This window comes from Indicator indicator, chromosome 14 (assembly GCF_027791375.1).
Source record: "Indicator indicator isolate 239-I01 chromosome 14, UM_Iind_1.1, whole genome shotgun sequence".
NCBI lineage: Eukaryota > Metazoa > Chordata > Aves > Piciformes > Indicatoridae > Indicator > Indicator indicator.
In genome coordinates this window covers 4,409,782-4,430,757 of record NC_072023.1, presented here as the reverse complement: position 1 = coordinate 4,430,757, position 20,976 = coordinate 4,409,782, and the positions used below count along the sequence as shown (strand labels likewise).

Here is a 20,976-nt window from a genome sequence, read left to right as displayed (position 1 = left end):
TTTCTGTTTGGAATAGCAGCTTGTGGGTCAAAAACTTAATCGGCTGGGGGAAGGAGCATCAGGAGCTACCTCCTGAGGATAAGGTGTACATAAAAGACAAAGTATCAGAAAGCAGAATATATTACAATGCATTTTTTTAAACAACTGGTGCTTTTCAAGTGGGAGAAATCATCTGTGGTACTACTCGGGCTAAATAAGGTTTAGACTGATTCATAACTGCAGAAGGGAGCATCAGTCCACCTAGGATCTTCTTTTATTTGAAAGAGTAGAGCTCACTAGTTGGGCTTAGTGTAAGGGTAGTGGGGATTCCTGCTTTTAAATACAGTAACTTGTCAGTGAAAGGCTTCATCTGGAAAGTGGAAGAGTGGTGTTCAGTTCCCTCTGTGCTGTAAGGGTGCTTTAACATCACATTTTTATTCTCCCAAATCAAAAGACTGAGCATCAGCCTTTTGATCCCCTCGGGATTTTACAATCACTGGGAAAATACTAGGACTTAGGACTTCCTATTCACTAGCAAATTCTATTCCTTTTCTGGCCCCAGATGCCTTCTGTTGCTTGCTGCTCAGTGATACAACACATGTAGAAGGCTACATTTTCTTTTGAAAAAGGTGTGGGAACTGTCTTAGGTCAAGAATAGAATTGAATCCATTCTTCCATTTCCTGGGTTATTGAACAATTAGTCATTCAAGCACTTAGCAAGTTGTTCTGGTACGTTTAGACTAAGGAACTTCCTTCTTTTCATCAAATTTTGCACTGAAAACAGTACACATTTTATTACTTAACATGTTTCAGTGGTCCAGGTGTGTGACATATGTGGCGTAAAGCATTGAAACCTGCCAAGATTTATGTGCTTAAAATATCTTAGAGTCAAATTAGAAGCAGAGTTTGCACAACTCTGAGGTTAAGTAAAACTGGTGGGGAAGAAAAAAAAAAAGCATTTTGGATGAAAATTTTGGGGTTAGTTACCTTAATTCCAAATTGATCATCAGCTCTGTGTTGACTCCTATTTCCTTGGGACACAGAAAAGCTGAACAGAAAATGTGAATAGCAGGATCTTGAGGATCAGAAGGAATGAACACCTGGGAGTGGGAAGGTGCAATGGACAATGAAGTAGAGTAAAGAGGATAAGGACACCAGAGTGTAGACGTGAACGGGAACAGATCTGAAGATGAGTTAAAATGGACTCACAGGACACTTCCATTCCAAAAGCTGAAAGGGAAACTGGGAAAATTTGGGGGTTCTGGAAAAGCAAACTGTGTTATCTTCTTGAATGAGAAGAGAGATTAATTAAGAGGGTGAAAACTGTGAGTACATGTTTGCTGAATAACAAAATGTCAGATGAAAATAACTTAACAAGCTCTTATTTGAAGAGTACATTACAAAGAGTAAACTGAAGAAGTTCAAGTGAAAGCTACACTGGAAACTTTACCGTTTCACTGCTTGATTTTGTAACTCTGGCTGTGTTTCAATATTCTACTGATGTCCTGTCACATGAAATATTAATTCCATACTCCCTAGTCTACCTTCACTTGTCATTCAGACATGGATATTAAGAGACAGCAGACAACAATCCCCTGTTCATTGTCTCCACAAAGTTAAAGGCCAGACTGAACATAATTTTGCAAGTGGATTTGTGGGTTGTTTTGTCTGTAAATATCTAAGGGGTAGGTGTAAAGATGAAGGTGCCAGGCTCTTTTCAGTGGTGCCCAGTAATAGGACAAGGAACACTGGGTACAAGCTGGAACACAGGAGGTTCCACCTCAACATGAGGAGAAACTTCTTTACTGTGAGCAGGCTGTCCAGAGAGGTTGTGGAGTCTCCTTCTCTGGAAACTTTCAAGACCCATCTGGATGTGTTCCTGTGTGACCTGCCCGGGGTGATCCTGCTCTGTCAGGGGGGTTGGACTCAATGATCTCCACAAGTTCCTTCCAACCCCTGACATTCTATGATTCTATGCTACTTTAGAGCTCCCAAAAGGCATTTATACACCTAGACATCATTTTAGCTGGGATTACCTGTTTTTATGAAGTGCTTGTATACTGGGTGGGATTGATGATGGATTCAGAGATATTTTTACTCTCAGTCCCTGTCTGCCTTTTGTTGTTATTGTTGTTGTTCCATTTAGGTCACTGTAACTTGAACACACTCTTTAGTTTCCCTGTTTATGTGAAGACATGAAAAGCACTGATAGATAGCCACAGTAGAGGCAAGGGAGGGGTGTGTGGGGGGAAATTTATCCTTCAGTATTGTGCATTGCTGACATATTACAGCTTTTCTATGCTACCTACAAGACTTTCACTTCAAATAACTAGGATTTGCTTGTTCAGCAAGCCAGCAAAGGGCTTTAAAAACATGTTCCAGGAAATGAGAGGTGGAAACTCCTTGACTTTAGCACAGTTTAGGTGATTCCTTTAAAAAAACGAAGCTCTCTTAAGTACGATTGCTAGCAAAAAAACAGCTTCTCACAATAACTTATAGTAGTTTCAGGTTTGTTTTATTCTTTTTTAATTTTTTTTTTTAAGTATAATATAAAAAATATTTATTTTCCAATAGATGGCAGTCTGGCTCAGTAATTTCAAGAACAAAAGCAGCCATTTTATATGAGACTTTTCCAACTTTTTCTTTTCTCGTCGCTGCGTTAAAAGTGTGTTTTTAATGCAGCTGGTAATACAAATTGCTTTAAAACAAGCACCTGTAATTCTTACAAGAGGAAAAATTATTGGCTATAATGGCAGAGGTTTGAAGTACAAACTAAAATTTCAGAGTTAAAATGAGAGGTGTGTTATAACAGAGAGGTTACACATCAAGTGTGTGTTCAGTTGGTCTGTGTGAATTCAAGAGTAAGTAACAAAATTCAAATAGACATAACCTGCAAAGCAAGGATCCAGAAAAATTAAGTGTGCTAGGAGAATTAACAGATGAATCTCAAAGTATATATATTGTCAGGAATGTTCCTGCAGAGCAAGTAAAATTGCAAATAAATTGCTTTAATTTAGCTACCTCTGTCCTTCGAGTGCTAACATCATTACTGATTTCTTGTCAGGTTTGAGGTTCCTGTATTCATATGAGAGCAAAGGATTCAAAATGCAACATTAACATCAGAAATGTGCTGTAGATTTTGCAGTTTATTTGCTCATTATGTTTCTTAATGTTAAAAATAAAATCAGAAAAGAGAAGTATGGGCTTTTACTCCACATAAGACAAAATTCCTGTGGATGCCAGGGGATGATATATTACTTTTCATTTGCTCTGGACAGCTTGTGATTCCAAAACAAAACCCAAAATATGAAGAACTTCCACACTTGCACATGTGTCTGTATGATTATATTTGCAAGATAGGCATATTGGATACAATACATCTCAAATCTTTTTCTTTCATGAACTTGGTGTTTAATGATTTTTTTTTCTTAAAATTAACTCTTGAAAAAGGTTCATCTTATTCTGTGCTCAAAAGTTTATTCCAGTCCTTACTTAAGAATGAATTTTTAAAGTTTTATTTACTTTTTGCATAGTAGCAGTAACTATTCTCCTTTTATTTTTTTTTTGTGAGAGGTCATGAGAATTCTTGAGCTAAAATTGATTTTAAAAGAATAAAACTCTGCCATATACACGTAATAAATAAAACTGAAGTTCCAAATCGAAGTATTTACTTCAGTCCCTTTAATCTTCTGCAGTAGGTGATTGCTTGCAATGTCTGCTTTTCCATTTCTGCTATTGTCTTCAGAAGCACAATACAGAAACTGCATTACTGATGTGCAAGTGCAAATGTAATACCTTACAATCTTGGTATATCTGACATGAGTTTACATCAAAAACATAGTTCCAGAAAGTGCTCTTGTGCCCTTACCAGTAGAGTATACATTAAAGGATTTTACTTAATTATCTGAAATAAATACTGAGAAACTTAAGTTATAAGGTGTTTCTATTTATTTTTTGCCTACAAAACAAAACTGAGCATAGTAAAAACAAGTAGAATTGTGACTGCACTACAGAGGGATTTCACAGAAGTGGCAAGGGACATCTGATTAAATTTAATGTGGTAATACAATAGATAGTAAAGGCTGCCAGCAGTAATTTTAATTTAAACATGAAGACAGGTTCTCTGTAGTCTCAGGGAAAAGATTTGGATTTTATCACAGGCATGTAAAAGTAAATTTCTTACTTCTGTTTTCCAGAAAGGGAAGTTGATACTGGTTAAGAAATCAAGAGAGAGTGGAAAAAAACCCCAAACTTAAAACTATCTTATTAAGATTGTAAAAAATATTGATAGTATATATTTGAAGAGAAGATTCACTTTTTACTTTCTCTTGTCAGAATACCAAGAAAATGAGGGTATATAAAGGCAATAAAACTATGATCATGTTTGGTTTTTAGCTAAGGAGAGATCTAAAAGTATAGAATTCTGTCTTTTTGAAACAAGATAGCTAAGAATGAATACATAAGAGGTAAATAAAATGTATGCATAGTCCTTTAGAAGTCAGTTGTTCTGATTACTTTTTTTTTTTCTCTAAGGCAAAGAACAATTAATTTTTATAAAAAGCACACAGATAAAAAAAGAGATTATTTTTATTAAATTTTTATTTTACAAAGTACAATGTGTTAAAGGATATTGAGGTAAAGATCTTGGCAACATTATTGAATTAATGCTGTTGTGATTTGTGTGTGTGTGTGTTGTGCTTCTTTTTGTTTGTTTTGGGGTTTTTTAACTTAACATTTAAATAAGTAATGACTGAGTTGAATTGAAAAGTGGTTAGGAGTGACCAAATATGATGGAGTGAAATGTTGGTATCTTGGATCAAATGTGGTAACCTTTAACAATATCACACTTGCATGAGAGAGTGAGACCTAATTCCAAGAGCCAATGATGATGAGCAAGCCAGAAGCATATACAATAGCTGATTAATGAGGACTCATTAGAAACACATACAAGAACAATCGTGGTTACTTATTCATTAGGGACTAGTAAGACAATCAGGCCTGATTGACTGGAACTCCAAGGAGAGAAGCAGATAAATTTTAAATTATTTGACATATTACCATTTATTGAATTTGATAGTACAGGCCTTGCTGTATTTTGCAGGTGTTTATGATCCAGAAGAAAAAGAAAAAGAATTGTACTGAGAGTCAGTGTTTGGAGTTTTGTTGCTTTACTTTAATTCCCCTGTGATAATGAAGATAATTTATGTAATGCCAAATGTTAACATTGCAAAAATTATGTACTAAGTTACTCTGGAACTCTTACACCTAGCTCAGTTCTGAGTCTTATTTTGCAAGCATATCATTACTCTTATTTCTACTGCAAGTGAAAACATGAAGGCCACCTCTCCCGGGCTATGTAAACTTTACTTTTTAAGATTCCCGTGTTGCAAAGGGCTACCCACTCTCTGAAAAGAAGATTATATAACTTGAAAAATTGTTTTTAAAACCTACCACCCAACTAAAACCCATCTGCTAGTCCCAGGTTCTAAAGCACACAGTGGTGTTTCCCACTGAGCAGAGCTGTTGTTGCTGTTATTTTTCATATTAGATGTTTATAATGTGACATCCAGTGCCAAGCATCTACTTGGTCACTATAGAATGATATTACTTTCTTTAGACATTTATAGTGTGACCTCCAGTACCAGCCATCTACTTGGCCAGTAGAGAATGTATATAATTGCTATAAGCTACTTTACAAAGCAATGTCTAAATTCTATTTAAACATGAGCTGTTATTAGAAAGAAGCAGAGGGAAATGTACCAGCTTCATGCAAATTTTTGTCCTTTCTCTTAGATACTTTACCTAGCCAAGGGAATTTCAGGTATTTTTAATATATCATTTCCTAACCTATCTTCTCTAGTTATTTAAGTAGGTTATTTTTTTTATCTATAGGGTATGCTATGCTTCAGTAGAGTGTTGTGAAGAATTCTATGTTAGAGGGATCCTAACAGCAGCCATGTGGAACTCTATGCAGAATAATTTGCTCAGTGGCATGCTTCACAGCCAACTAAATTAGCCTGCAGTTCCCTGCTGCTGTGATTTCCCTGAGAAGTATTGCTAGGCAGTCCTCCAGCATGCTGCACTGACTTCTCCTGGGAGATAGTCAGCCCTTATTTAAGGATATAAAGTTGTTGAAACATGGCAACACTTAGTAAGATTTAATCTGTATGGAGTAAAGTATATCTAGAGGAAGGTGCTGGCCAATTCACCAGTTGGTCTATCTGCATTACAAAGTGCCTACTCCTTTTCCACTAGAATGAGATTCTGGAATATTTAACCAGTCTGCCCAATTATGGATATATGTGGCAAATTCCTTGGCTATCAGATGCTTGCAGGAAAATAGCTTACAGACAAATGAATCTCTTTAAATGCTGTTACGTGTTGAGCTTGCACTGGTGAATCCTAAATGTAGCTAATCCTTTTCCTCCAATCTGTCACATTATTTACTGCAATGACCCTGTGTTGATATGTTTTGCAGAACATATACTATATATACAGGCATTTCCCTTTAGTTACTGACCATATGCTTCCATTTATTCTTAAACAGAATGTGGTAGTCTGATGGAGTAGAAAGGAACAAATATTTTGTGTGCACCTCCATAATTTGCAATACATCAGGCTTGTTCTTCCCTAAAGCTTTCTTTTTTTTTTCTTCCAAAGTAATCCTAGCATTTTTGAGCATATTTTGTATGTAAATCTTGCCATGCTACCAACTACTTCACTTGCCCTGCTGTGAACTCTTTCATCTTAGCTAAATCTCTTTTACATAAGGATCTCAGATATGGGTGTAGCTTTTTTTCCCCATATAAAGTAATTATAATATAAGCTTTTCAGATCAAAGACCTTGTTTGTCTTTATGGCTATAAAGCTCTGTGTAAATTGGGGGTGCTCTGGAAACGTTTAGTAACATTTTACCTACCCTAGAATCTAGTTGGACAGCTATGTTTTATTAAATTAACCACAGTATGGTTTCTGCATTTTTTTCATAAGCAGCATTTTGGTTCAGAGACTGTCATGTGCTGTAGTACTAAGCATTTCTGTAATTTGAAGACTAACCTCTGTTTCATTATGCTTAGATGAATACCAAAGAAATCTCCTAATCTCAACAGGATTAGCAAGGATCTGAGGACTCTATCAGAACTGATCTTCAGATCATCTTCCCAATATGAAGTATATTTGCTTTAATTAAATATTTTTCTCTGTGTGTGTTATTCAGTACTTTAGAAAACCTCCTTTTCCATCCCTATTTGTTTCTCTTTTCCCTTTCCTTTTCCCTTTCCTTTTCCTTTTCCTTTTCCTTTTCCTTTTCCTTTTCCTTTTCCTTTTCCTTTTCCTTTTCCTTTTCCTTTTCCTTTGCCTTTGCCTTTGCCTTTGCCTTTGCCTTTGCCTTTGCCTTTGCCTTTTCTTTCCTTTCCTTTTTTCTTTTCCATCCCTTAGCTGCCTGTGCCATTGTGGACACTGTTGCCAGGCTTGCATAGCAGAACACTTGTCTTTTCCATTTTCCCATACCCACAGTGTCCATCATCCTATGAGTATGCAGCAGTGCACAACACAATGTCTGTTTCTAAGCTATAGTCTTAATTTGGGGTCTTCTGAGTGAAATTCAGTCTCTTCTGGAGAACAGAAGTAGAGGTTTCCACACAGGCAGGTGATTTGCCAATATTAACCTCAGCTTTCTCTTTGTTGTATTATTAACAAACCAGGAAGACTGATGACTTTTGCTGTTTCTAGGAGATCAGTCACCAGAGATGTTTCCCTCAAGTTATGACCTTCTTGAGGTCTGCCAAAAACCTGTAATAGACTCCTGCCCTGCTTATTCTTTGGGTTTCTCCTCAGTCTTTTCTTCAGTGGTCCAGCCAGCATCAGGTTTTTAACTCTTCTCTCACAAAAAGTTGTTTTCATCAAAATCTTCTCTGCCCAGGGAGGTGGTGAAGTCACCATCCTTGGAGATGTTCAAAACACGAGTAGATATGACACTAGTAGATGTGACACTTTGGGTACTCAGTCTAGTGATCATGAAGGTGTTGAGTGGACGACTGGACTTGATCTTAGAGATTTTTTTCCAATCTTAATGATACTATGATTCTTTTAGCAGCAGCAGCAGTTCTAGTTTCCCTTCTTTGCTTCTTAATCAGCGGTATAGAAGTAATGCTAATGGTAAATGTTCTGCTGTGTTCCACAAGGCAAAATGACTACTCATGAAAAGCTAACAGAAAAGAATGCTTTCTTTAGAAATTGCTCAGTAGCTGAAATTAGAATATTGGTCAGCTTGTTAGGACTACTTGCTTGATTTCATTTTTATTCTCTCCTAATGGCAACATGCACATTTATTTTATAATGGACATATTAAACAGATTAAGTGCTTTGGGACTTAAGGAATAAAAGAGCTGACCACTCACGACGTAGTTTCATTGCATTGTGTTGGCAGATTTATTTTTCAGTCCCTGTGAATAAGCTCAGCAAGTAGAAAATAAACAGCAGAAATATATATTCAGCTAGATTCTTATACCTCTATAAAATACAAGATCAGCAGTAATTCAGAATTAAGGGGCAGCTGCCTTATAGTTACTATGAATTAGCCATATTTGCTCATGGAATTAATACAGGTCAACAGTGTGCTATAAATACACTCCTTAGTTTTTCTTTACTTCATTGTTTACTGAAACTCTAGGCTAAGTTCAGTGCTATAAATGTTAAAATGGAGGTTAGAAGGAGAAACCAGGGTTAAGTGACCAAACATGCACCTGTTTTTCCACTAGTTTCTTCACTTTTCCAGAGCAATGTAAGTGTTGAATGATTTACAGCATTTCTGTTTTCTTTTCTCTTAGCATCTGTCCTTCTTAAACTTATCATAAGTTTCAGTTTAGTGCCATGAGGGAAAATCTCAGAAGAGGCTCTTCAATTTTATTTGCTTCAGTAGTTATTTGAGGTTGAGCAGTTTCTATTAATACTACTGCTATTATTTCTGTTGATATTGGTGCTCTGCCCAGTATCTCTGGAATATGAACTGTTCACAGCCTGCAAAGAAGCAGCCTCAGCACTTCCTGTCAATCTCAGACAAAAGTAATATTAACATGTAGTGGTCTTTCCAGTACCTGAGGGGGGCTTAGAAGAAAGCTGGGGAGGGACATTTTACAGGGGCTTGTAGTGACAGGAAAAGAAGAAATGGATTCATGCTTGAGGAAGGCAGATTCAGACTGGATATTAGAAAGAAATTCTTTATAATGAGGGTGGTGAGACACTGGAACAGGTTGCCCAGGGAGGTCGTGGATGCCCTCTCCATGGAGCTGTGCAAGCCCAGGTTGGATGAAGCCTTGAGCCACCCTTTTTAGTGAAAGCTGTCCCTGCCCATTGCAGTGGGGGTTGAAACTAGATGATCTTTAACGTCCCTTCCACCTCAAATCATTCTATGAATCTATGTAATACAATTTTATTCCTGTGTTGGTCTTCTAATTATTCATAGTTGAGTCCTGATGGGTACTGGAACGTTTACTACCTTGCTCTTGTCTCTGTCCAAAATGCTGTTTCCTTCTGGGAATATCAATAATTTTAACAGATCAGGTACTAGCCATAGACATTTCATGAGAAATAAAGTGTTACAGGGGAGACACAGGTGAGGGCACGTTACTGACTGATTTGTTTGTCTGTATTTTGCAGGATCTTTAAGACTCTGTATGGTGTTTGGCTGAAGATTAGCTCTTCAACTACCTAGGTGTATGTCTGGGAAACAACATAAAGGTGTGCTTGTATTGTGGTATATCTGCACATGCTGTGTTGAGTCTACCACAGGCTAAAAGAGCAGTACAAATGAGCTAGCACAGGAAGAGCAACCACTGTCCTAAATCTTCTGGAAATACTGGTTATTGAGATGACTGCAGTGAAATCACTGTTTTATGTAAGACAAGAAATCACTGTCTTTATCTGTTTTGTACAAGACAAGAAATCACTGTGTTTATATAAGACAAGAAAAAGCAGCAGCCTGCAGTAGGTGAACTTCCCAATGGCAGGTTTTCCTCCTAGCCACTGCAGAACTTTTGCCTTCCTACTGAGGAGGATTTTTGAATACTACTTCCACCTGCCATGTAAATCAGGCTGTAACAAGAGCTTTTGTCCACTTGACAGTATTCCAAGGGGTAGTATCTCCTATAGGGGGTATGTGAGCATTTTTCTAATATCTCTAGAAATCTCTGAGATCTCATATGTTTTAGTAAGACCAAAAGATAGATTACTGTTTAAGTGGGTTTTCCTGTTAGGCCTTCAATTTCTATAGCCTAGCAAGACATTTCCAATGGAATATAGTCCAATGGAAAACTGTGAGGATGATTGTAAGGGACTTGAACATCTCTCCTATGAAGAAAGACTGAGAGAACTGGGGCTGTTTAGTCTGGAGAAGGCTGAGAGGGAATCTTTTTAGTGTCTATAAATACCTCAGGGGTAGGTGTCAAAGTGAAGGTGCCAGTCTGTTTTTGGTGGTGCCTGCTGACAGACAGGGAACAAGGGGTGCAAGCTAGAACACAGGAGGTTCCACCTCAACATAAGGAAAACCTTCTTTGCTGGAGCCCTGGAGCAGGCTGCCCAGAGAGGTTGTGGAGTCTCCTTCTCTGGAGACTTTCCAAACCCTCCTGGATATATCCCTGTGTGGCCTGCTGTAGGTGATCCTGCTTTGGCAGGGGAGTTGGACTCAATGATCTCCTTCCAACCCCTAACATTCTATGATTCTATGATTTCAGCTGCTTTTTGGCTACTCTACTGCATTGACTTTGTATAATATTTAGCAGGTAGGTGATAATATGGCAAACTATTAGTGATTTGTTACTGATGGCTCTGCAGATAATCTAATGCATATGTTCTTCAAGGCTTTTTTGATTACCCACTCCTAACCATCATTCCCCTTCAGATGACTCACTCAGTATATAGTTCTTCTTTTGATTGGCTTTGTCTATCTGTGTATGATTTTCTCTAATGTCCTTTATTAAGCCAACAGTAACTTAATGGAGTAATAACTGCATTTTCAGTAACACATTTTACTGAGAATATGAATGCTAAATAAAACCCTGTGCACTGAAGGAGTAATAATGTGGTGACTTCTGCCTACGTACTTACCACCTGATTTCCCCCCTACTTTTAATTTCTCTTCCTTCTGCTCTATTTCATGACAAATAACGTATTTTCTATAAGTTTCATCATTCTGCCACCCACTTATCCACCCTCTCTTTCACAACTTTAAAAAAAGAAAAATGCATGTTTTACAGCTGATTTGCTTTGTAATTACATAGAACTGAGTTTTTCAAATGTTATATGATAACATTCAGGTAGCATAGGGAATGTTAAGCACAGAGATGCCTCCAGTTATTCTCCAAGCAGTATTTTGTTTCTGTGACATTTAAAGCCCCAAATGCTGCTCTTTACTTTTAATTTTTGTTTTTCCTTTATGCAAAGGTAAATATGCTTAAGCTATTAAATCTGCTTAATGTTTCTAAAAGTACTAACACTTACTTTTGCTTTTCTCCAGGCTTCTTTACCCTTCATTATCAATCTCTTCTTTTTCAACTGGTACATGAGTTTCTCACAGTGAGTCACATTTTGGAATGAGTCATGTGCATACTGATTCAGGGAGACACATGAGCTTGTCATTAACATGAGAAATCCCATTAACTTCCTTGGAACTATTCATATGCTTAACCTTCAACACTTAAAAAATTCCAGTTACCAAATCCCTGCATTTTTGCACAGCCTACACTTGTTTATACCCTTCTCACATAACATCTTAGGTCAAATCTACTGTACCTGTGGAGTGGAAAGTCATACCTAGAAACACATCTCTGTAGCATAGTGTAATAGAATCATAGAATAGAGTCATAGAATTGTTTTGGTTGGAAAAGACCTTTAAGATCATCAAGTCCAGCCATGATATAACTCCACCAAGACTGATGCTAGATCATGTCCCTCAGCACCACATCTCCTCATCTTTTACAAACTTCCAGGGACGGGGATTCAGCCACCTTCCCGGGGAGATTGTTCCAGTTAAATTCTGTCTTGGAGATTTATGATTCAGTGTACCAAGTTCTTTTTGACTGTTCAGGAAAAGCCCTTGAAGTGTTTTGATATTAAGCATTTCAACTGATGCTAAGTGTTCAGATAGTCTGATTTATAAGTATATTAATACATGCTCAAAAGTTAGACAAGTGCTTAAAACACAGGTTCACTGCATGTTGCTTTATCTTAAGAGGGAGAAATTAATTTGGAAGACAGTTCCACCCTGTCCCAAATACAGATCATAGAATCATAGAATCAACAAGGTTGGAAAAGACCTCAGCGATCATCAAGTCCAACCTATCACTCAACACCTCATGACTAACTAAACCATAGCTCCAAGTGCCACGTCCAATCCTTTTTTGAACACCTTCAGGGAGAGTGACTCCACCACCTCCCTGGGCAGCACATTCCAATGGCAGGTGGTGGTGATAAGTTGTGGAAGTGTCTATTAAAGACAACTATTTTAAACCATAGATTAAACCTTCTAGAAACTAGTTTAATCCATAGATTAAAAAAAAATAATAATAGCTTGTATTAAATGTTTAGCTTTCAAGGAGTTCAAACTGGTTTAAAAAAAAAAGGATGTTCTAAGTTATAAAAATAGCAAGTAGATGTAGCACTTCAAGTCATGGTCTAGTGGTCATGGAGGTGTTGGGTAGAAGGTTGGACTTGATGATCTTGGAGGTCATTTCCAAGCAGAATGATTCTAAGTGCTTTTCTGAATCAGGATGGTGCATATTGCAGCTTCAAGGCAGCTAGCACTTCATCCCATTAATTGCACACTGAAAATCAAACATAGTACATTCTTCTCAATATGCTTAAAAAGTGAGAATTCTATAGGCTTCATCTGCTACATCATTCTTAACAAACACCTTCTTATTATGGTTAAATTCTAATTACTGAAAGCACTTAGTGTTCCACTCTCTGCAATTTTTCAATTTATTGAATCCCTGAATTTTCTGTCATTTGAAGATCTTCACCCACATAGAAAATTAAACAGAAGTTAGAAAAGAGTGAAGGTTCTTCCTGAAATACATCGAGGTGCCTTTTATGTCATGCTTAAGGTACACACAAAAAAGCAGATCATTAAATATGAGCATCCTGGGAGTGCCTTTTATATACAGATTAAATACTTTCCATGTGAAGATTGCCAGACTCAGTTCAAAATCTTTTATGTTTACTGGAAAATCAATTAGCCAAGATCAATCTTTTTATTTATAAATTACAATCCGTTGATGGGATCTTTTTTTTTTCCTTTGATGAGATCTTTTTTTTTTTTCTTTGATGGCTCTTTTTTAGCAAATCAAAAGCTATCTTAAGGCTCAAAAGTGCTAATTTCCTTTATTGATGGAAGAACAGGTTGGGTTTTTTTTGTTTGTTTTGGGTTTTTTGCTTGGTTTTGTTTGGTTGGTTGGTTGGTTTTAGTTTATACCTGGTATTTTCTGTTTAATTAATAGCTTGGTAGGTTTTTAAATACTAAAAATTGTGTCAGATCATATTTATATATGTGTGCATCCTTTTAGAAGAGTAGTGCAGATATTTACAGTTGTTTTGCTGGTCATTATGTTCTATACAAGGATGAACTAAAAAAAAGTGAAAGGTATTGCACCACTTGGAATATGCAAATAGCTGAATAATACATTCCCATGTATTAATTTTATAATCTCATTTTTTACTTATAATTTTTATCTTATATAGTGTGCATTGTACTTGCCATCTGTTTCCAGGGTGTATTTCCTGCATACTGTCAGATCCTGCTCTGAAGACAGAATGTTGAATTCCTGGGGTGCTTATCATGCTAGGTGTCAGTAGTACTTGCCCACTGAGGGGCAGTAACTACACATCCATGTACTTTTCCTCATAGAATCATAGAGTGCATTGGGCTGGAAGGGATCTTTAAGGGTCATCTAGTCCAAACACATGCAATAAGCAGGGACATCCCCAACTAGATCAGGTTGCTCAGAGTCCAAACAAGCCTCACCTTGAATGTCTCCAGGGACAGGGCCTCCACTGCTTCCCTGGGCAACCTGGTCCAGTGTTCCACCACCCTCACGGTAAAGAACTTCTTAATGTCCAGTCTAAGTCTAGCCTGGGTGTTCCAACCCTCTGGTCATTTTCGTGGACCTCCTCCAGACTCAATCCATAAGGTCCTTATCCATCTGGTATTGAAGGCGCCAGAGCTGGACAGAGGTGAGGTCTCACCAGAGTGGAGACATTCATGTATGTAAAGGAATCATATTTACCTGAAGTTAATCCATGTCACTGTAGTTACATCCACTCAAATACCATACCTCTGCTGCCTTCAAACTGCAGGAATTTAACAGGTTCAGGCATTAATGTTTTTGAGTTCAAAGTGTGTGACTGCTTCAGACAAGTTTGGGGTTGCTTTTTAGAACCCCAGTCAGAAAATATTATCACATGCAGCTTGGCTGATGTACAGCAGTGTAAAGGTCAAGATTGTCCCTGTCTGGGACTGCTAGAGCTTGGATATTTCAGGACACTTAGTCTCACATACCACTGATAATGGTCACTTAATATCTCATGCTGATTCCTGTTGTAGCCCAGCACTTCTGTAAACTTGTCTTCACAATTTTGCAATATAACCAGCAAAACCAAACCAACCCAAACCCCCACAAACCTGGTGACCATCTTGGAGAAGCTTAAGTGACATGTGTAGCATCCCACAGGGATTATTGCACAGGCAGGTACAGAGTATACTTCCCCAACATTCAGCTACTTTAGGTACAAGACCATCCTTGTTCTCCTGTTATTGCCTTGCTGAATGCAGAAGGTGCAATCAAACTAACGAGACTCATTATGAAAGAAATGTAAACAAGGAACATATTTGTGAAAGAATGCCTGAGACATTGCAGTGTAAGGGGAAGGATAACAAGACTGGGAAATGGAGACACAGCAATCAGGGAGAAGGCTGCGCTGGGGGATGAGGGAAAGCTGTGCCCAGGCCAGCAAAACATTTTCCTGTCTGTAAGACATAGCATGGCTCTTGTAAATGAGACTTGTCCTTGTCAGCATCCTTCCTGAATCCCAGAAGGGCACATTTGGTTACTGCAAGGATTCTGCTGTGGAAACACAGGAACTGATGGTGTTAACATCACATGCCCAAATGCTGATTTTTTTCTCTTCTGCGTCCATCAGGCATTTTCTCTTGGGAACAGCGTGGGCAGCAGCAGGGGGAGCACTAAGAGCACAGGAACGCTGTCCCAGATCCCCGGTCCTTGGCTTGTCTGTCACAGCTGCGGGGAACAGCAGGGACAGAGAACAACCTGCTCATCCTAATTTATAGATGATATTCCAGAGGAGTTTCCTTCTCTATTAGTTATTAGTATGATGTAAAATTAGAATATTGGACAATAGAATTGTGGTATTTTTACTTGTTTTTCACAACAGTATTGCACAGCCTCTGGGCCAGGCAGAGGCAGGGGACAGAGGTACATCTCTGTAATTCAGCAGTTAGGAACATATGAAATACTTGTATGGTCCAGTGTCTGATAAACTATTTATTAGGAAGAAAGCTCCTACTGAGTTGATTGTTTCCCATTTAGTGGTAGCATTTAGCTTATCAAATGCCTGGTTGCTTACCACCTTCTGTTAGCAAAAGGAGATTGTCTTCAGTGCCTTGTCTTTGTTCCTTCATTTCGAAGAGTTTATTTTCTTAATATGTGATATGCTGCAAGATAAATGAAAAGCTGACACTGGTGTCCAGAACTATGTTACAATAGCAAATGACAAAGGTCTGTATTGGTTTAAGCTAATTGTTATTACAGCACAAGGTCATATTAATTTATATGTTTCATAGTTTTGCTCTAGTGAATTATGTCTGAAAAAGTAATTTGCAATACTTCTGCAAATTAATGATAATTATGAAGAACCCAACTACCTGAAAGGAGGTTGTAGCAAGGTGCTGTTGGTCGGTTCTCCCGAGTAACAAGTGATAGAATGAGAGGAAACTGCCTTGAGTTGCACCAGGGAAGGTTTAGATTGGATATTAGAAGAAACTTCTTCACTGCAAGGGTTCTCAAACACTGTAACAGCCTCCCCAGGGAGGTGGTTGAATCACCAACCCTGGAGGTGTTTAAAAGACATACAAGATGTGATACTGAGGGACATGGTTTAGCATGAGACTTGGTAGTTAGATAGTGGTTGGACTCAATGACCTTAAAGGTTTTTCCAACCAAAATGATTCTATGTCTCTTCTAGCTTAGCAGAGTTGCCCTTTTTGAAGCTTGATATTGCAGTTTATATTGACTTCATAATGTCACATTCAATTAATTGAGCAACAGTGACCTAGGTGACATTTTCTCACTACATGTAGATTTTTCCTTTTTGAGTCGAAGGACACATGAATAAAAGGTTCTCAGTTGTGTCTATTTTTCTTTGGGTGACAGAAATAATTTCTGTTGTTTCTTCTTTTCTGTGAAGTGGGCATAAATAACTTTGGTTTCACTAAGACTCTCCCTACAGGGCTATCTCGAGGCTTCCCAGCAGCACATATGGAATTAGATTTTCATATCCAAAGGATCTCTAAGGAGGCAAAATTAAATTATACAACAAAATAGAAAAATGAGGGAGTTCTGGGAAAGAAATGAAGGCTGGGAGAGAACAGCAGGAAACTAGGTAGTCTGGATTGGGAGTTTTATGGGCTTGCATGAGAGTGTGAGGTCAGTGGATTCATTGTAGATCTTTCTGTCGCTCACCTGCCTTCTCCAGGTGCATCTGGGTATGCAAATCAAGTCTAACCTATTTGGGGGACTTCTGACCTCCCTTTTTTTTATGCTGCCATCTCCTTTCCTCCCCTTTGCAAATGCTGCTTGTTTTTGCTGCAGCAGCTCCCATTTACCCCTTTGCACCTGTTGTCTGAGAAGCACTGGGCTTCTGGCAGTGGGGATGGCTGAGAAAGGTGACAGCAACTGTTTCTCGCCCTTTCACATACCTTGCTCCTAATGCTTCCTTTTTAGTGCTTTACATGTAGGAGAAATCTGGGCAAGATGACAGGAATCAGTCTTTCAGTATAAAAGGAGCCAATCCTGCTCTGTAGTAGTCTGTAAGTTGGCCTGGATCATGTTATTCATACCTGGATTGTTCAGGTGCATGAGTATTAGTCAATTAATTCCAGTAATGTGTCTAATGAACTGTCATTGATGTGTCCTTTTTTGAATGATCAGGAAAAGGAGCTATATAATATATTTCCCTTTTTCTTCTCATTCATATTGATATTAATTTAAATTTCTGTGATCCTCATTCTATCAAGCTATTTATAGAAGATGCACCTAATGGAAGTAATACAATTCTTTCATTCTGCCCCTGTGTATTTTTTATCGTTCAGTAATATTTTGGTATCATTCTGTTTCTGCTCTGTTCATGTAATGGCTAAATACTCATAAGTCCTCCCTCAAACAATTCAAATATATTGAATTTCACTGTTGATCTTCCTTTAATTGCATTGAAAAATTCTCTTTGATATCAGGTGTGTGTATTTTTTTACTTTCAGAAGGTGCATTTGTATTTTTCTCTGACGTTTGTCTTCATTCTCTTGATCTGGATCTAAGGTCACAGCTAATATGTGTTACTTGCTTGCCTGTAGATAGCACTGCTGCAGTTCTTTGCTTTTTGCTCCAGGGGGCAAAAGGCACTTTGTTCTCTGGTACAAAAATTCTGAGATTTAAAACATTAACCTAGGGCAACCACTATGGAAGATGGCATCATAAATAGAAGGGAAAGACCTGTAGTTTGCTCCCTTTGTCTATGCAAATACATGGCAATAATAGCCTTTCACGACCCACACTCTGCAGAGTTAACCCAATCCTTTTAATAATAACGTGTAAGAGTATTGGTTGCTATGGCAACACTTTCTGTGGTACCACTTGACTGGCAAAATAACCTCATGGAAATATCATGCTAAGAAGGTTTTAGAAACTGACTTTTAGAATAAAAAGTAAATAAATCCACCTAAGTTCAGGAGATAGGACTAGATTAATGAAGCCTGCAACAAGGGGACAACCATTTTCTAACCATCATCAGACTGGTGGGGATGGATTTATTGTGTTCATCTTTGGTGAGTGAGATGAAATAGAATTTAGCATTTGTTTCTTTTTCTGCTTCAGTTAATGTTATACCAACCACATCTGTGTGTAAGAAGTTAGCACAAGAATCAAAGGTTAAATGATCCTCAGATGTTAACACAAATTGGGTTAGTGCCTGTCTGTGTGGTGCCTTTGCTTCTCTTACAGCTTCCATCAGCTTGTGTTCATCTTTAGAACTGCTGCTGTTTCTCCTCCTTTCCTCCCTACTTTTCCTTCACCTTTTCTTGCAACAGACTCCCCAGGTTTCTTTATTTAATTTGCTAAAATAATCTGCAGTTAAGTGGTTTGAGGTTTGGGTTTTCTTTTATACAGTGCTTTAGAGCTAATGTCACTACCAGATGAATAGATGTGGTCAGCCATTGTCTCAAACGTTGTTATGTTGGGCAAACAAAAAAACCCCAGTGACTTCTGAAGGATTATTTAAGACCAAAAAGACCAGAAGAAGACCAAAATTCCTAAAGACAGTGATTAGTATCTGACTATCAGGTAGGCTACCCAAACAAATGTCAAGCAGACTAGACTGCTCTCCCATATCCCAATTTAAATATGGAGCAAGAATTAAGCTGTGAATAAATTTTACATGTTTGTTGGGGTCACAATATTTTTTTTTTTTTTTAACATGAGATTTTAGAAATTCGTTACTGGCTTAGCTTCGCTTCTCCTTCTCCTGAAATCAATAAAGTCATTCATTTGGGGTGGACTATCTTGTGTGGCAAAATAACTAAATGAATGGGAACTGGCTACTCTTCCTACTTCTGCCTGTCAGAGAAATTTAGCTTACAACCTAATGCTTCCAACTGAATTACTTTTCCTAATACCTTTCATACCTTGTAGCTGATGAACCAAAATAAACCAGGTCATTTGAAAATAAAATTTTTACCTACAAAATAAGTTTATTAGTAGTAAATACAGTATAAAAAATGAAACCTCCTATTTTGATTGCATTGATTTTTTTTTTCTTTTGCAAAATCCCTGGACTGATCCAGGCAAATGTAATACAACTATAATTTTTTGCACACAACAGTTGACTGTTGAACCAAAATCCTGTTAGTTTCTCTCATTCCCTTCTTGGGGATAGTGTAGTTTGTTGTTTGTGAGCTTTTAAATGTTAGTTTTTATTTTCTGTGGGATACCCTAAGCTTCATGATGTCAAAGCAAATGTGAAAGTAAAATATTTGTCATGCATATTATTATCTTCACTCATATTTAAAGTGTAACTGCAGATAGGTCTATATGCACCTTCCTTAGAAAGTGTGATTTTTGTATGTCAGTTTAACAGCTGAGTACTTACTTTGTGTTAAAATAGCAAGTTATCTTTTGGAAATTATAAATGGGAACCTTCTAAATTCTTTTCATTAAGTAGTATATATCTCTTTACAATGTATCACTTTGTTTCATTTGAAAGTACTCTTTCTTTATGCACAGAGGCCTTCTTCAACATGTTTAACACCAAGAGAGGAAGAAGATGATGATGCAGGTGAAAATACTTGTGGGCCTTCAGGTTTATGGGAGGCACTGACACCTTGCAATGGCTGCAGGAACCTCGGCTTTCCCATGCTTGCACAGGTAGGTTTTCCTTTCAATCATAAAACTTGGTAACCAGAGAAAAGTTGTTTAATCTCTTATCTGTTTCATCTCTTACAGTCCCTTCTTGCCTTATTCTGTTCAAAATTGTTACCTTCAATCTTCATTTTCATGTCAAAATCTGTTTTTAAAAATTATATTCAGGTTCAGTCATCCTGCTGTAGTACTTGTCCAGATAGTTTAATACTGAGACTGTTTGATATTTATTACTTCCATTTCAGTCATAATTTTTGTGTTGCATAGCTTTCTCTTCTGATTCCATCTGAAAAGAAATTTTGAAGTCATATAGTGTCCTTTGGGATAAGCACTCTATTTTTTAGAAGCTTCTAATGGCATCTCAGCTACTTTCTTTATCAAATTAATTGAGGACATTATGCATAACTCAGCTGATGGAAGAATATAGCCTAGGACTTCTCTTTGAAGATTATGTAAGTTAAAGGAAAAAAAAAATAGAAGTCCCCAAACATTTTCAAATGCTTGTGATAATACAGAGGAGAAAAAAAAAATGTGTAATGTACTTGTGTCTAAGTCCCAACAATTCTCAGAGCAGACCCAGACTGCAGTATCCACCAAGGCATGCCAACAGCTGTGTCCTGAATAAGTGATAACAGAACAGGGTGATGCTCATTGCTGCTTCTGGGTCTGCTGTGTTCTCTCGCCCAACTATAGGTTAGCACTCTTATTCCTGTAACATCTTTTTCCTGTGCTTTTCTTGGAGCCCTGAGTAAAAGCTTGCCAAATTTCTGTTTAGAAATGTCTGTTTCTTTCCAGTTGCATCCTTTCTTGGCACTGCATTTAAATCACTTCTTGTGTACCAGATTGGAATCACATATCCTGTCTCACCACACTTTATACACTGTTGCTTTCATACTGTGACTGTACCTTTTATTCCCTTTGGTCTCATGGGACTTGCACCTGTTTGAAGTCAATGCTAAAGCCCCCACTGCAGTCAGTGGAAACAGGATATGGCAACTAATGTGCTTGAATAACAACAAGCACTGGCCTCTCTTTTTATAAGGAGCTTTTATATTCCTTTCCCCTTTCAATAGCTCTTTTCTACTTTGTACCATCTATCCCTTTAGGCATTTGGCAAGGTGCAGAGCTGTCAGAATTATCCTGGCTTACAACAAGAGTGCTGTATTTACTAATTCCGTAGTTTTAAGAATTTGTTTCAAAAATACTTCTTAAATGGAACTTCTCTTAATCATTGCCTATGGTGTAATTGTTATTAAACTTTCCTATGATGATCATATGCTCCATTTTGGAGGGATCTCCT

General features: G+C 37.6%; 1 protein-coding gene across 1 annotated transcript in view; it reads left to right on the top strand.

Moving 5' to 3' along the window:
- ANKS1B (ankyrin repeat and sterile alpha motif domain containing 1B) overlaps nt 1-20,976 on the top strand; it is a 390,775-nt gene that overhangs the window by 66,968 nt on the left and 302,831 nt on the right. The window contains 2 exon segments of the mRNA XM_054386772.1: nt 16,047-16,083; nt 19,571-19,682. Of these exon segments, the coding sequence (XP_054242747.1) occupies nt 16,047-16,083; nt 19,571-19,682 (149 nt within the window).